Here is a 14,989-nt window from a genome sequence, read left to right on the forward strand (position 1 = left end):
TGAATTAAGTAGGTTGATGTTTCCATAGTGATCTGGAACATAAAAGAACTGGTCTCAGTGGTAGGAGTGCAGTGGTAACTTAAGCTTGAGAATGCCATACAGCACGTGCACAGCACTCCACACATTGCCTGTTCCTGAAGCTCAGAAAAGGACTTTTTAATTGATGCCATCTGGGTTTAGGGGCTGTGCTCTATTTTAGTAATTTTTCAGGAGCCTGCTCTGTGTCAGAGTTCTGTGCACTAGTGACACAGGACAGAGGCATGAGAGTAAGAAGCTGCAGAAAGAAACATGCAGACGTTAGAGGAGAATTAAAATAGCTAAAACTCAACCTTTTGGGAGTTGGTTCTTAACATCTACCTTGTTGGTGCAGGATACTCTTGTTTCTGCTTTGCTGGGCTAGCTGGCTTGTGACCTTCTGACCTGCCTCTGCCTCCTCTCCTGCCTTAGAAGTGCTGGAGTTATAGTTCAAACAGGCTGGCAGGAGGGGCAGCCCCCTTTTAACATTCTGATGGACAAACACATCTTTAATTGTAGTTTTCTTAGATTACTGGTACTATGAGTTTCTTTTACTATTAGTGATTCCTTTTTTATGTTTTTTCAGTTAGCTGAAAATTTAGAGTTTGGCTTACCTTTAGTTGGAGGTTTTTAAAATTTGTATATTCAGTGTTAGTAATTATTTCAGAAACTTTTTTAAGATTTGAAAAATAAGGCATTCCCTCCTACCTGCTGCCCCTTGGTTCCCCCCCCCCCTTATTTTAAGATCTCTGCTCCACTTGTAGGAAGATGGATGACACAGGCAGCTAAGCCTCTTCTAGCCTGTTGCCTGGACAGTACTGTCACTAATGCTTCTGCCTGTACATCAAGCATTTCCAATGCGTGTGAATTCAAAACACAAATCTAGTCAGGTTGATAGTAACACTATTGAGGTAGGTGCTGTAAAAGACCTGGCACACAAGAACAACTTGTCTCCAGTCCTTTGGAATTCTACAGTGGTATTTCACTCAAACCATTCCGTTTTTGCTTTTTGTTCTGGAGTTTAGAAAAGAATGAAATATTTTACCTGTTTTTGCCTGATTCTTTTCTAATATGCTGTTTCAGCCCATTTTTCAAAAAACATACAATCCCAAATAATTTTGAAAACTAACATATAAACCATTATAATCTGTTTTGAACGTCTTTAAGAATGTCCTTGGTGACTTGTTTTAGGTGTTTGTATTGGGTGTGGTGGCTCACAGTTGGCATCCCAGCTCTCAGGACACTGAGACAGAAGGGCTGCAAGGTATGCATATGGAGTTTTTCTTTCTTTAAGAAAAAATAACCTCTATTAAATTTGTCCCCAGACAATTCCTACAAGTATACAGTCCACTCTGATTATTGTCACCTCCCACAATCTTTGAAACCCAACCCCTCCTTCCTATGAGTCCCCTTGCTTCCATTCATTGCTTTGTGACTTGAGTTTAATCAGGGCCATCCGTGTGGTCAGGGTTTAGAGATATTTATTGGAAACTGGTGGACTAGCTCAGTGGCATCCACAACTAGAGACAATGTCTGTTCTTCTCCCAGAATCCATGAGTAGCCAAGAGTTTGGCAGGGAAGGCCCGGGCCCTGTGAGATACATGATGTATTGATAACAGACCCAGTCTGTGTGGACTCAACGCAGGCAGTTCCAGCTGACGGGAGAACATGATTGTATTGGCTGTGCCGTGCCCAGATGATAGCTTTCACGCCAGCTCTTACACCTTTTCACCCCTTCTTCTGTAGTGTTTCCCAAACCTTAAGCGGTGGTTCTTAACCTTCGGTTGAAACCCTTTCACAGGGATTGCCTGAGACTGTCGGAAAATAGATATTTACATTACACTTCATTACAGTAGCAAAATCACAGTTATGAAGTATCAAGGAAAATAATTTTGTGATTGGGGTCACCGTAACATGAGGAACTGTATTAAGGGTTGTGACATTAGAGGGTATGAAAGTCTTTAAGGCCGAACCAACTGAACCATCATCACCTTGAGCAGCCACACGTCTCTGTACTCATTGCTGTTCATTGTAAAGAGAAGCTTTACATCCTGGCAGCCTGTGCATGTAAACAGATATTTGTGAAAACAACCTGGTGTCATGACAACTTTTTCTTTCTTTAGGGAGTTGAAAAATACTTTCTTTTTTTGGAAGAGGGGGTGGCTCAAGACTCCTGGCTTTCCTGGAACTCACTCTGTAGATCTTGCTGGTTTTGAAAACAGAGATCCTCCTGCCTCTGTGGACCAGGTGGCCTCAAACTCAAGAGATCCGCCTGCCTCTGCCTCCCAAGTGTTGGGATTAAAAGTGTGTGCCACCACTGCCCAGATAGTAATTATTTTAATAAAATCTCCACTGACATTGTGTGATAAATTATCTTAGTGTAGTTTTCTTTAATGGGACTTCTGCTAATAGCCTCTGTTTAGGTACTATGATACTGAAATGCAGTACCCGCACTGAAGTCTGAAGTGATGTTGAACCCTATGTTAAATTAAGTTTGGCTCACTTTTGGGTAGGTAAAGCAGTTCAGAAGGAAAGAAAGTGTTTTCATTATTAAATATGGATGATATTTTTAAATGTCTCCAAAATCCCAAATTTATAGATTGGCTCCGACCTCTTTCTGAGTCCTATATTTCCTGCTGTTCACTGGGTATTTCTGTTTGGATACTTACGCTGTTATTTCACACTCAGTATGTCTGCAACTGAACTTACCTTCTTTCTTCCAGAATTGGTGCAGCCCCTGCTTTTCGTTTTTTTATAATACTGGTACCCTTTCTGTATTAGTTACTTCTCTGTTGCAATGATAAATCATGATCAAAAGCAACCTGTGGAAGAATTCCTTTTGGATTCTGTTTCCAAATGGGTAAGAATTTGTCATGGCAAGGAGGCAAGGCAACAAGTGGCGGGCATGGCAGCAGGGACAGGAAGCTGAGAACTCAGAGCTTGAATCCCAGGTACAAAGCAGAGAGAGCAAACTGCAAGTAGGAGAGGCTTTATTTATTTCTCAGAGCCCTTCCCAGTGACATACTTCCTCTAGCGAGGCTGTACCTCCTACGCCTCCACAAAGGATGCCACTGACTGGGACCATGCATTCAGATACCTTAGTCTATGGAAGACATTCTCAATCAAACCACTACATTTTACTTATAACTTAGGTTTAGTCATCTTTAACTTTTATCGTGACCTCTGCTATTTGCCTGGGTACCTTCTGATTGCCTTTAGCAATCTCATGTTTTTTAACTGGCTTCAAATTTTCTTCCCTTCCCCTTCCTCTTCTTGCATGTACATTGGTGTTTTGCCATGGGTGTCAGGTCCTCTAGAACTGGAGTTAGACAATTGTGAACTGCCATATGGGTGCCAGGAATTGGACCAGGGTCCTCTGGAAGAGCAGTCAATGTTCTTAACCACTGAGCCATCTCTCCAGCCCTGTGGTTTTGTGTTTTTTTTTTTCCTTCCCCTCTATGGAATTCTGGCTGTCCTGGAACTAGCTTTGTAGATCAGGCTGGCCTCAAACTTAACAGAGATCACCTCCCTCTGCCTCTCGTGTGCTGGGACTAAAGGTGTATACAAATTTTATTATCTTACCCAAATAAAATAGTATTTCATCTGTTTATGATTTGTATAGTCATCAATATTGCATCAAAGATTTTAAACAGAAGATCTTATCCCCTCAATAACTTTAGCAACCTAAGAAAAAGGGGCAAAGACTGGGGCAGGGGTTGGGGTGAGGAGCACTTAAGGAAGAGGGACCAGATAAGTTAGGTAGTCTCAGTTCTAACACTTGCTAGCTGGTTTCTCCTGTTAGGTGTTGCAGACAGCAGTGTTCAGATAGCAGGGGCATTTCCTGACTGACTGCATGAGTAGCTAGTCACTGACAGGCCCAGGAGCCTACTTGAGACACTGCAAGTGGCCATACTTTTCTCCCAGTTTGCTTCACAGAACCATATGTTCTCTAAAGGGAATTTGTAGCTTTCCTTTTAGATCATATGCCCAGATCCTCCCCATCCCCTCAAAAAAAAAAGTCATCTTGCTAATTAAAGGGATATTAATATTTTAAGAAATAATCTCAAGTTCTGTGATATGATTTTTTTTTAGTGATGTGATTATTAAATGGCATTTGTGGTTTTTTGATAGAAATCTTATAAAAAGATTTTTTTCCCTTCATCTTTATAGAAAATGTGCCCGAGGAACTTCAGGAACCATTTTACACGGATCAGTATGACCAGGAGCACATCAAACCACCTGTTGTTAATCTGCTTCTGTCCGCTGAGCTGTACTGTCGTGCCGGGAGCCTCATCCTCAAGAGCGATGCCGCAAAGCCGCTCCTGGGCCATGATGCTGTGATTCAGGCATTAGCTCAGAAGGGCCTTTATGTCACTGACCAGGAAAAATTGGTAACTGAGCGAGATCTCCACAAGAAACCCATACAGATGGTAAGTCTTTGTATATGTAAGATTATTTCAAGTTGGAAATGTGTATGTCTGTGAATTGTACTTTAAAACAGAAGGAAATACCTTTGAAGACTTTTATGGCTTCTGTACCTAGAGTTCAAAAGCCATCTTGTTCTTGTAAAATTTGTTTCTAAGTGAAGGAAGATTTTGACAAACTATTTTGGAATATTTGGAGGCTTCTAATGTCTTGAAGGAACAGTTATGAAATAACAACTATTTTGAAATAATTTTTAAGTAAAAGTTTCTTGTTTTAGAAATTAGCTATAAAGATATGGAAAATGAATCCTTGACTATTTTTGTAAGACAAAAGGGATTTGTAAATTTTCCTATAGGGGATGGGCTATAGCTCATTGATAAGATTGGCACTTGAAAGACCTTACCTGGGTTTGATTCCCAGAGCCACATAAAGATAATATGTAAGGGGATGGCAAAAATAACTCAACACATATTAGTGTTTAAGTGCTTTGTGCAAGCTTGACAACTAGAATTTGGGTCCCAGAAGCTGTGTTAAAGGCCAAGCATAGTCCTCTGCAGGCCTATGACTATCACTTGGGGTAAAGACAAAGGATGGATGAGGCTTGCTAGGTTGCTAGCCTAACCAAAACAATGGGAGCTCCAGGTTCAGTGATAGACCCTGCCTTAAAGGTGGAGGGTGATAGAGATGGACAGTTGACACTCTACTTTGGCTTGCATGTGTATGGACCTATGTACATATACATATGCACACACAAAAATAATATTTAAAAAGGTAATGGAAAATGGGAAAAAACACAAATGTAAAAGTATTCATTTATACGCTTCAGTCATGGTAAATACTTATGCATTAGATATTTTAGCTTACTTAATAACCATTAACTCATTCTTGTAGAAAATATATGTAGAAGTCTAAGTGGAATAAGTATTTAGGAACTCCTAAATAGTCTATAGACATAAACCCAGATATTTTTAAGCTCACTCTGTGCTTTGGGTAAATTTCACAAAATACAGTTACCATCATGAATGTTAAGAATGTTACTTAAAAAAAAAAAAGAATGTTACTAAAAAAAAAGCAGGTCTTTTGAGATGGCTCAGTGGGTAAGAGTGCTTGTCATACTTACCTTGAGTATGTAAGGACCTGAGTTCAAATCCCCAACACTAACGTAAAACAAGTCAGGTTACTATACCCTCAACACTGTGGGGGTATAGTACAGATAAAGATCACTGGGGTTTACTGGCCACCAGCCTTACTTGAGGTTCAGTGGGAGACTTTGAAAGAATCAGGAGAAGAATGATAGAGCAGAATACCCAACATAGCCTTTGGCCTCTGTTTGTGCACACAGGTGGACACACCCACACATACACAAAGAATGCTAAAGAGTAAAAAGTGGTTTTGCATGTTTAAATTATTTTTCATGAGAATAGTAGCCTTGGGATAAAGTTCTATTACATAAAAGGGTATATTATAAGACTCAAGAAGAGTGAACAAAATCACCAAGTCTAATACTAAGTGGAAGTGATGTTATACTTTACTTTCTGTTATCTTTCTTTAAAAAAAAACAACTCACTTTAGTATTTGTAAGGAATGAGAGTAATTTAGTTAAAAATTTATAATAAAATATTAAGGATAACCTAGAATGTTGATATTTTTCACATATGGTATTTTCAATTCTCACTGGCTCCAGATTCACATATGGTTACTCTCTCTGAGTTGTGTACATGTGTGCATATCATGTGTAAACCATTCACTAGCTCTAGGGACAATTAAATTCTATTTCTGGATATGCCACATTCAGCTCTTCAGGGTTTACTCTCTTAGTTGGATTCAAATGGCAGCTACATCCACTTCTAAGTAATTGAAGTTTCAAGGCCAAGTAGGTAGTTAGTTATGCAGCACACTGTTGATTCTGAAAGTGTTTGTTTAGGAGCTGGTCTTTCAGACACAGCCAAGTATGTGGTAGGTAACCTAGATGCTCCTTAATGTAGGTTATCAATCTTCAATCTTAATAAGGAAACAAACTTAACATACTTTCTACAGTCTTCCTAGTGTAGTTTGTGTGTGTGAAGATATAACATGTCAGGTACTTGGAGGACTAGGTTAGAAATAAAGAGTTTGGTAGACATCTAATTACATTACTTAGGTTTCTTTCACCCTGTAGAACTTACTGACAATTTTGAATGTTTAATATTTAAAGACTAAATAACAGATTGTATCCCTCTTTTTCCAGCTCTGACTTCTAATTGTTGGCTGTTAAAACTTCAGACTAGACTACATCAACTTAACCCTTTGTAGTGACACATTTACTGAGCTGTATTGTAACTGTATACTTTCAGTTTTTGTCAGAATTCAAAGTTTTTCAGTTGTTGTAACTTTATTATTGTTACTCTTGTAATATTATATTACTCTTCTACAAACTTATATGAGAACATTTTACTAGTAAAAATTTGTTAAGGAACTTTTAAAATGTAAAATAAGAGTTATTTAAATTACCAGTTGCTTCTTTGTCTTGCTTTTTAGGAGATCAGGAAAAATGTTTTCACTCCCAGTGAATGTATTGATACCACTTTAGTTCTGAATAAGCTTAGTAGTTTTAGTAAACTATTCCTGTATGTATGCCTCACAGCTTTAGAGTCAGGGTGGATATAATAGCAGAAGTATCGTGGCTTTTTATGACATAATATTCTTCCTGATTCTTTTTAAAAAATGTACTTTATTTTATGTATGTGAGTATTTTGCCCACACGTATGTGTGTGTTCCATATTCATACCTGGTGCCTACATAGCCAGAAGAGGGCATTGGGTCCTCTGGAATAGGAGTAACAGATGCCTTTAGCCTCCATGCAGGTCCTGGGAACCCTGGTTCTTTGCAACAGTAGCAAGTGCTCTTAATAAATGAGCTAGCTCTTCAGCCCTTAATTCTTTTTATCAAAGGCTAAGATAGTACAATATTTAATATTTAAAGAACTAATTTAAATTATATGTTTCCCCCTTTTTTGACTCCTCCTTCTAATGGTTGATTGTTAGACCCTCACACTAGGCTACTCCAACTTCCCCTGCAATTAATTGTATATTTTGTGAGAGTGGGATCCACTGGCCTCTGCCTCAGAGTACTGGATTAAAGGTATGCTCCATCATACCTGACTAGTTTTTGGAATCATATTTACCTAGACTAGAGACTGAGAAATCAAACTCTTGGTTGTGAATTAATTTTCCAGCCATATTTGTGCATGTGTGTAGGAAAGAAATTGACATACATAAAACTAAATAAATGTGCATATGTATATAATGAAACGAGATTGATTTTAAGATATGGTTTATTGTTTCCTTATTATGTAAATCAAAGTACTTAATTTTTTTCACTGTTTTCATTTTATTATGTTTTGAAGATTGGGTCTCATGTTTCCTGGGCTGGCCTCCAGCATACTGTGTGGTTGCCTTGAACTTTTGATCCTCCTGCATATAGCTCCCAAGTGTTGGAATAACAGATGTAGATGTGTATAACCACATCTAGGTTATCAGTGGGTATCAAATCTAGGTCTTCCTGCATGTTAGGCAGGCATTGTCCCAACTGAGCTACATTCCCAGCCCCCAGATTTTATATTGAAATTTTTTATTCTAATAAATACAGAAAAGATGTAGCTTATTCTGTTTACTTAATTGTAATTAAAGTGGGACCATTTGTCATTGGAAAGTTAGGCATCAAATGTTCTCTTCTAAATTGCCAATATTGTTATAATGGAAGCTTTGTTTATTTACTTGTTAATATTTAGTTAGAATGTTTTTAGTAAGAGGGTGGGCAGAGTCTTGCTACATAGACCAAATTGATCTTAAACTCATAACAATCCTCTTGTCTCAACCTTTTGAAATTTGAAATTACAGCTGTATACCACTGCCTGGCTATGAAATATGTATGTATACACATATATATGTATATTCCATGATATATAATTCATGTAATGTATATAACTAAAGCTAAATAGTTGTGGCCCCTGTGCTGTTGTACTACACTGCTTTACTGTACCACCAAGGCAGGATCAGTGAAGCTGTAGCTAGAACACAGAAGACACTGCAAACATTTTTTTAAAGAAGTGTTATCTTTCATCCTGTTTTATGCTCTGCACTCACGGACCACTGAGAGAACATCTTCACTTGCATAATGAGCTTAAGAATTTAGTGAGGAAAACGCTGGGGCAAGCCTCTCAGTCGGAATGCAGGAAAATTGTGCTCTGAACTGTCACCTTGAGCAGTAGACACTAACCTCGAGGTAAATTGGATGGCCTCTGCTTGGTCCTAGGAAAAGCAGCATAGGACAGGTTGATGAACAGGGTGGGGTGAGCATGGTTGCTGAATTGACCGAATTGTTTGACCCAAGTTTGTCGTACTGTGAAGTATGTTGTGTATTACATATTAAAATGTAATTACATACAAGTATAAATGTGACTCAGGGTCAGAAGAGATGGAAGCTGAAACTAAGAACTTTAACTTTTTTTCGGAGTGACAAGGTTGTAGACTAAATGGTCATAGTGTATTCTCCACATTCCATCTGTTTCTCTTGTTACTGTGTATGGTTTCCACCTTTGCCTGTATCAATGCTTTGTGAAGTACTTTGTCAAGTTAGAATATTATGGTCCTGTTCTTAGGTCTTTCTAATTTTCCTTCTGCTTCTCTGTTCTCAGACAACCTGGTAGCTCTTTTTGTTAGTTTGCCATGTACTGTGCAGTATGCTTATACTTCACACACCCAAGCTCATGTAACAAACTCTTAACTACTGTGTTCTCCTGATGAAGATGCAGGCTTTGCGCATGTAATGGCAAAGTTCACAAGCAAAGACAGGACTGTGGTGAAGGCAGGATTCTGACCATCTCTGACCTAGACATAAATTCTGTGTTCTTAATAACCAAGTAGTATTATTTTATTCTTTGTTGAGGTAATAACAGGAAGTGGGGAGACAGAAGGAATAGACGGGGAATGCTACTGGAACACTGTGTCCTTTGCCTTTATTATTGTTTTGCCTTACTCTTCTTTCCTTTTCTGCTTCTCCTGTTCTCCCATTTGGCAGCTATTCTTACAGATTTCCATTAGCCACCAACTTACTCATACAAAGTTGAAGGGAAAGAAAAACTTCTCTATTTTAAAAATTGCACTTTAGAGAAGGATTATGTAAATGAGTATTACAGTAGTAGGTGAAGTGAGGAGACCTTAGTTTCTTGTCAAGGTTTTATAAAAATGCCTTTCAAATGTGTGAGCAGATAGATATGTAGCTAGTCCTTCTCTGTCCTTCCCGCCAGCTCCCAAATCCCAGCACGAAGACTTATTATTAATTATGAAAGCTTGAATGATAGCTTAGGCTTGTTTTTAGCTAGCTCTTATAACTGAAAATTACCCATTTCTGTTAACCTGTGTGCTACCCTGAGGCTCGTTTCCTCATCCATATACGGTCCATCCTGCTTTGCTGCTTCCTCTCTAGTCTCCTGAGTCTCCGCCCTTCTTCTTCCCATCGTCCTCTGCCTGCAAATCCTGCCTGTTTATTGACAGTTCAAGCTTTTCATTAGACAGATCACAGTGACATATCTTTACACAGCATAATCAAATACTGCAACACTGAATTTTTATTTGTAAACTGTTTTGTTTTTGTCTTTATTTTTCTGTGCATGGGTGTGTTTGTGTGCATTTTTATGCACCATGTGGTTGCAGTAGCCCATGGAAGAAAAGTGAAATTCCCTGAAACCAGAATTTCAAATGGTTAGGAGTGACCACGTGACTGCTGGGAACCAAACTCAGGTCCTCTATAAGAGCACAGTCAGTGAGTGCTCTTAGCCACTGAGTCATCTCTCCAGCCCTCGTGGCTGTTTTTAATCAGAGTCCTTTTCCCTTTAGGTAGTGCTGGATCTCACTCATTGTGTACCTAATTTGAATCCTTTTATTTCTAGGTAGCGTATTGTATATACCTCTTTTTATGTCACTGGGGCTGGAGAGATACTCAAACTGATAAGGTGCTTGCTATATAGAGACACTAAACCCAGTTCTACCCTTTGGCCAAGTTGTGTTTTGTTTTTTAGTGTGTGTATTGTGTGTGGGCTGTCTGTCTGTCTGTCTGTCTGTCTGTCTGTGTCTGTCTGTCTATCTGTCTGCTTGCCTGCCTGTCTGTCTATGACAGAGGGAGGTGGGGGGATGTGAGAATGAATACTTGTGGAGGTCAAAGGATAACTGTGGAATTGCTTTTCTCCTACCTTTATGTAGGTTCTGGGAGTTGAACTAGGTAGTCAAGTTTGTGTGGCAAGCACTTTACCTACTCAACCATGTTGTCAGCCCTTAAACTAAGTTTTGAAAGATGTGAAGGAATTCACTAGATAGGGAAATGATAGGTGTGATGTTGATAATGTATGTGGGAATAACTAAGGCAGTGCTTAGTTATAGCTTAAGCATAAGGTACATATTGGGAGATGACTGGAAGTGATGCCTCAGAATAGATGGAAATGACTTAGGCTGTGACAAATGTGGTGTTCTCCTAGAAGGAAGGGAGACTTAGAGTCTGGAGGTTAAACCCCACAGAGAGGGTTATAACCAATCAGATTTGTGTTTCAGAGAGTCTCTTTAGCAGCACTGTGTTACTCGGGAGATTAAAATTGCTCGGCCTGAACTACAGAAGGGACTGAATTACAAATAGGGCTAGGGAAAAAATTCAGCCAATATACCACATCTAGTTAAGCAATTGGTAGCTAGTAATTACAAAAGCCCCTTAGTTTAACCCTTTCTGGACCCCTTCAGGGTTGAGCTAGTCTTCATTATCAGCTTGTGTTCTCCCTCCCGTCTGCCTGTGTGTCTATGACCCCTTTGGCCTCATGTGGAGGCCAGAAGTCAAAATGAAGTTGTCCTTTCTATTTGAAGATGGGGTCATTGAACCTAGGCTAGCTGGCCAGCATGTGCTCAGGACTTGGCCTGTCTCTGCTCCCTTGGGGTTGGGATTGATTACAGCTCCTTGTTACCGTGCCCAACTTTTTACTTTTGAAAGTCATTATTTTGTTATTTTATGTGTATCGGTGTTTTTTCCTGCATATGTATGTATGTACCACATACAGGTGTGTTGCCCAGAGAGGGCATTGCATTCTCTTTTTTTAACTTAAAAAAAATTGTTAGAAAAGGTAGGATGCCTAGTAGATTTCAGCTTATTCCTGTAGAATGAAGCCAAAGTGAAGTTTCTCAAGAAAAAAATGATATTCTACCGTTGTTCCACCCAGCCAAGGTTAGCCCCAAATTGCTTTTACATAGAATCACTTCTGTGAAGATGGGGTCTGTGGGTCCTGGTTATCACAATATTCTGCCAAGGAGGTGCAGAATCAATGAACATTTGATATTACCGAGTTTTTAGGAATTAAATGCATTTGCAAGATCATATCTTTAAAAAAAATGAAAAGGGTGCGGTGTTGCTGTGCTTTTCTAGACTTGGACTCAGCTCAGAGGTTCCTCTGCTTTGCTGAGTTCTAGGGTTAAAGCACCTGCCTTCGGGTTTCTATTGCTGTGAAAAGATACCATCCATGACCAGGGCAACTCTTTTGTCAAAAGACAATTAGAGGATAGTCACGATGGTATCACAGTATCATTACCAGTGATACAACTAATTATGATAAAACTAATGCTGGCAGTCACATTTTCATACACAGCCAGCTGAAAGAAACTAGCTGACAAACTTTCTCTCAGGGTTTTTTGAGGGTTCACTGAAGCTTTTGCTGGTGGTTCTTTTTATATAATATATTTCAGAGTACTTTGGTAACTTGTTTTAGATTTTGAGGTTTGAGGCACAATTTTTGGCTTAGAAGCGAGTATTCTTGGAAAACTTTCAGATTTGGAAAACTATAAAACAAACATTTAGACATACAACATACGTGACTGCTTAAACTACATTAGGCATGTCATCTTGTACAGGGAGAGAACATGGCCATCATTTTACATTGTGGGCACAGGGAGCAGCAATTAGCTGAGCAGTGCTGGACAAGCCTGAGCCGCTGTGTGTAAGCTGTCATAAAAATAGACTTGCCCAGCTCACTGTGGGTAGGACATCTGAAAACACACGTTCCACTTAAGCCCTGATTTGTAGAATGTAATCTACTTTCATGGGCTTTTAATAACACCCCTATTTCATAGTCTTGATTACCTTTTCCTGTTTACGTGTTCGATTGGCTTATTGGAAACTCCATTAATTGCTTAAAGCATTAATTAGTAACATTTTAAGTCTAAAGAGTGTCTTTAGATTTTATTTATTATGTAATAAGTTTGTGTCATAAGTACAAACTTACAACCAAACAGTGATTGTAAACCTATAAAAATTTCCTAGAAAAAATTTTAGATTACTTTGAGGTATATATTTTATTTGACACTTTGTGATAAGAAATCAAGTGTTCACAGTTGAAAAATTGTTCTAAATTGACACTAGTACCTATACATATTTATGGGGCAAGCATGCCATTTTAATATATAAACTCATTGCTCAGGATAATTGCATACCTGTTGTTCCAGACATTCATTATTCCTTTATATTAGGAAAATTAACGCCCCCTTTACCCGCTTTCTTTTTTCCTTTTTCCTTTTTTTCTTTCGTGGGGTGTTTATAGTGTATGTGTGTTCATACCTGTAGATATGTGGACACATGTGTGGGTGGGTGTGTACAAGAGGATGGCATATGCTTGTGGAGGCCTGTAGTGATAGTTGGGAATTGTCACTCTCCAACTGTCTTCAGTAAAGCAGACCTCTCAGCTAAACCCAGGGCTCTCTGATGTGGCTGGTCTTGCTAAAATGTTTGCTCTGGATCCCTTGTCCCAACTTTCCAAGGCTGGAATTATAGACATGACTCTACACTCACTTGTCATTTTTCTGGGTTTTTGTGATCCAAACTCCATTAAGAATCTAACCATTCCCTCATCCCTCTACTAGATGTTTTGAATTATTTAGGTAATTGTCAACCAGTTATTCCACTATGCTATAAACACGGGGCATTTCTCTTCTCTTCCACGTGAACCTCTATACCAAATAGATCTCTTCTCTCCATTTCCCCTCCCCACATTGTTCTTAGGCTCTGGTAGCCATTCTTATGTGCTACACTTTTTTATTTTTTGGAGAGACAAGGTTGCTAGCCCAGGCCAGTAGTAACCTATATCATTTTATCCCAAGTCTTGCCGTCTGTAATGCAAACTGCTCAACTTTGTATGTCAAAAATTACTATTCCATTTTCTTTACATTTCTATATACACTTTATAATCAGCTTTTCACACGAGCGTGCACTAGTCCCCCACCTTTATACTAAAGAAAAGCCAACAAAGAGTAATGCTATTTGTAGGATTTTTGGATATGTCCTTTCTTTTGTAGTTTGCTAAGTCATAAATAGGTATTGTTTCTTTCAAGTATTTTTTCTTTTGTTAAGATAATCATATGGTCTTCCTCATTTATCTTGGAAATATATGAATTAAGAGTTTTCAAAACATTAAGAATCTGGTCCTGATAGATTAGCCCTGCGTGTGCGTGCGCGCAGCCCCCCCCCCACGAATGATTCCATTCCATTCATTCACTGATTCATTGATGCATTCATTCGATATGAACGTGTGTGTGTGTGAGAGAGCGGTTTCAGTGTCCCTTTGTGGGTCTTCAGTGACAGTTGTTTAGCATACATGTAATATGAGATCTCTCAACTTTATCCCTTCCTTCCTCCCTCCTTCATTTCCTTTCACTTGTTTTCTTTATTGGGGCTTGACAGAAATGACTGGATTATGATTCTGACAGCTTTCACCTTTCCTTCCTCTGGGGAAGAGTTTCTCTGAAAGCATCACGGACCAATCATCCTACAGCTAAGTTTCGACTTTGTCTTGGTGCTGAGAAAGTCTAATATGGGTGAGTGAATACCAGTGAAGCCCCATTTAATTATGTTAGGAAGCAGGAGGGTTTAAAAGTTGTAGTTTTCAGACTAGGTTTGCCTGGAGCTCACTGTTAAGTTCAGTGATTTTCCTTTTCCATAGATATTTGCTATCATCCCCAAGGACTGGGCCAACATCGTTTTGTTAGGAGTTTTACTTCTGCAGATCTTTGACAGGGAACAGGGATAAACTTTTAAAAGAAACTAATGTTTAAAAAAGAAAAAAGACTAGTAAGAACATAGCAAAGCAACTTGCATAATGGCTTTGGGTTATGAATCTGGGTGTTAAGGGCAATTAGGTGAGCCCTGCTCCTTCTGTTTAACCTGTATTATTTTTATGCATTCTGGTTTCAGTTCCCAAGAGAAATTTATTCAGATGTAGTATGTAGTATTAATTGGGACACATTTAACCAATATGTATGTAGTCTAGAACAATCTCATCTTCTAGTACCCATGCCTGTGTGATATTTGGAATGTTTAAAATAGAGAGTGAGGATCATGTATGTAGTTTGAACAAATGGTTACATTAAAGATGTTGCTAAAGCAGGGCATTGGTGGCTCACGCCTTTAATCCCAGCACTCGGGAGGCAGAGGCAGGCGGATCTCTGTGAGTTCGAGACCAGCCTGGTCTACCGAGAGAATTCCGGGA

At 39.0% G+C, this 14,989-nt stretch overlaps 1 protein-coding gene across 2 annotated transcripts in view; it reads left to right on the forward strand.

Annotated features, from left to right (window-relative positions):
* Window positions 1–14,989, forward strand: part of Camsap2 (calmodulin regulated spectrin associated protein family member 2) — a 69,944-nt gene that overhangs the window by 11,730 nt on the left and 43,225 nt on the right. For both annotated transcript variants that reach the window (XM_013115884.3, XM_013115885.3), the window contains exon 2: window positions 4,186–4,445. In XM_013115884.3, the coding sequence (XP_012971338.1) occupies window positions 4,186–4,445 (260 nt within the window). The remainder of the gene's footprint in view (window positions 1–4,185; window positions 4,446–14,989) is intronic.

The sequence above is a fragment of the Mesocricetus auratus genome, unplaced genomic scaffold, assembly GCF_017639785.1.
Source record: "Mesocricetus auratus isolate SY011 unplaced genomic scaffold, BCM_Maur_2.0 Super-Scaffold_100676, whole genome shotgun sequence".
Lineage (NCBI taxonomy): Eukaryota > Metazoa > Chordata > Mammalia > Rodentia > Cricetidae > Mesocricetus > Mesocricetus auratus.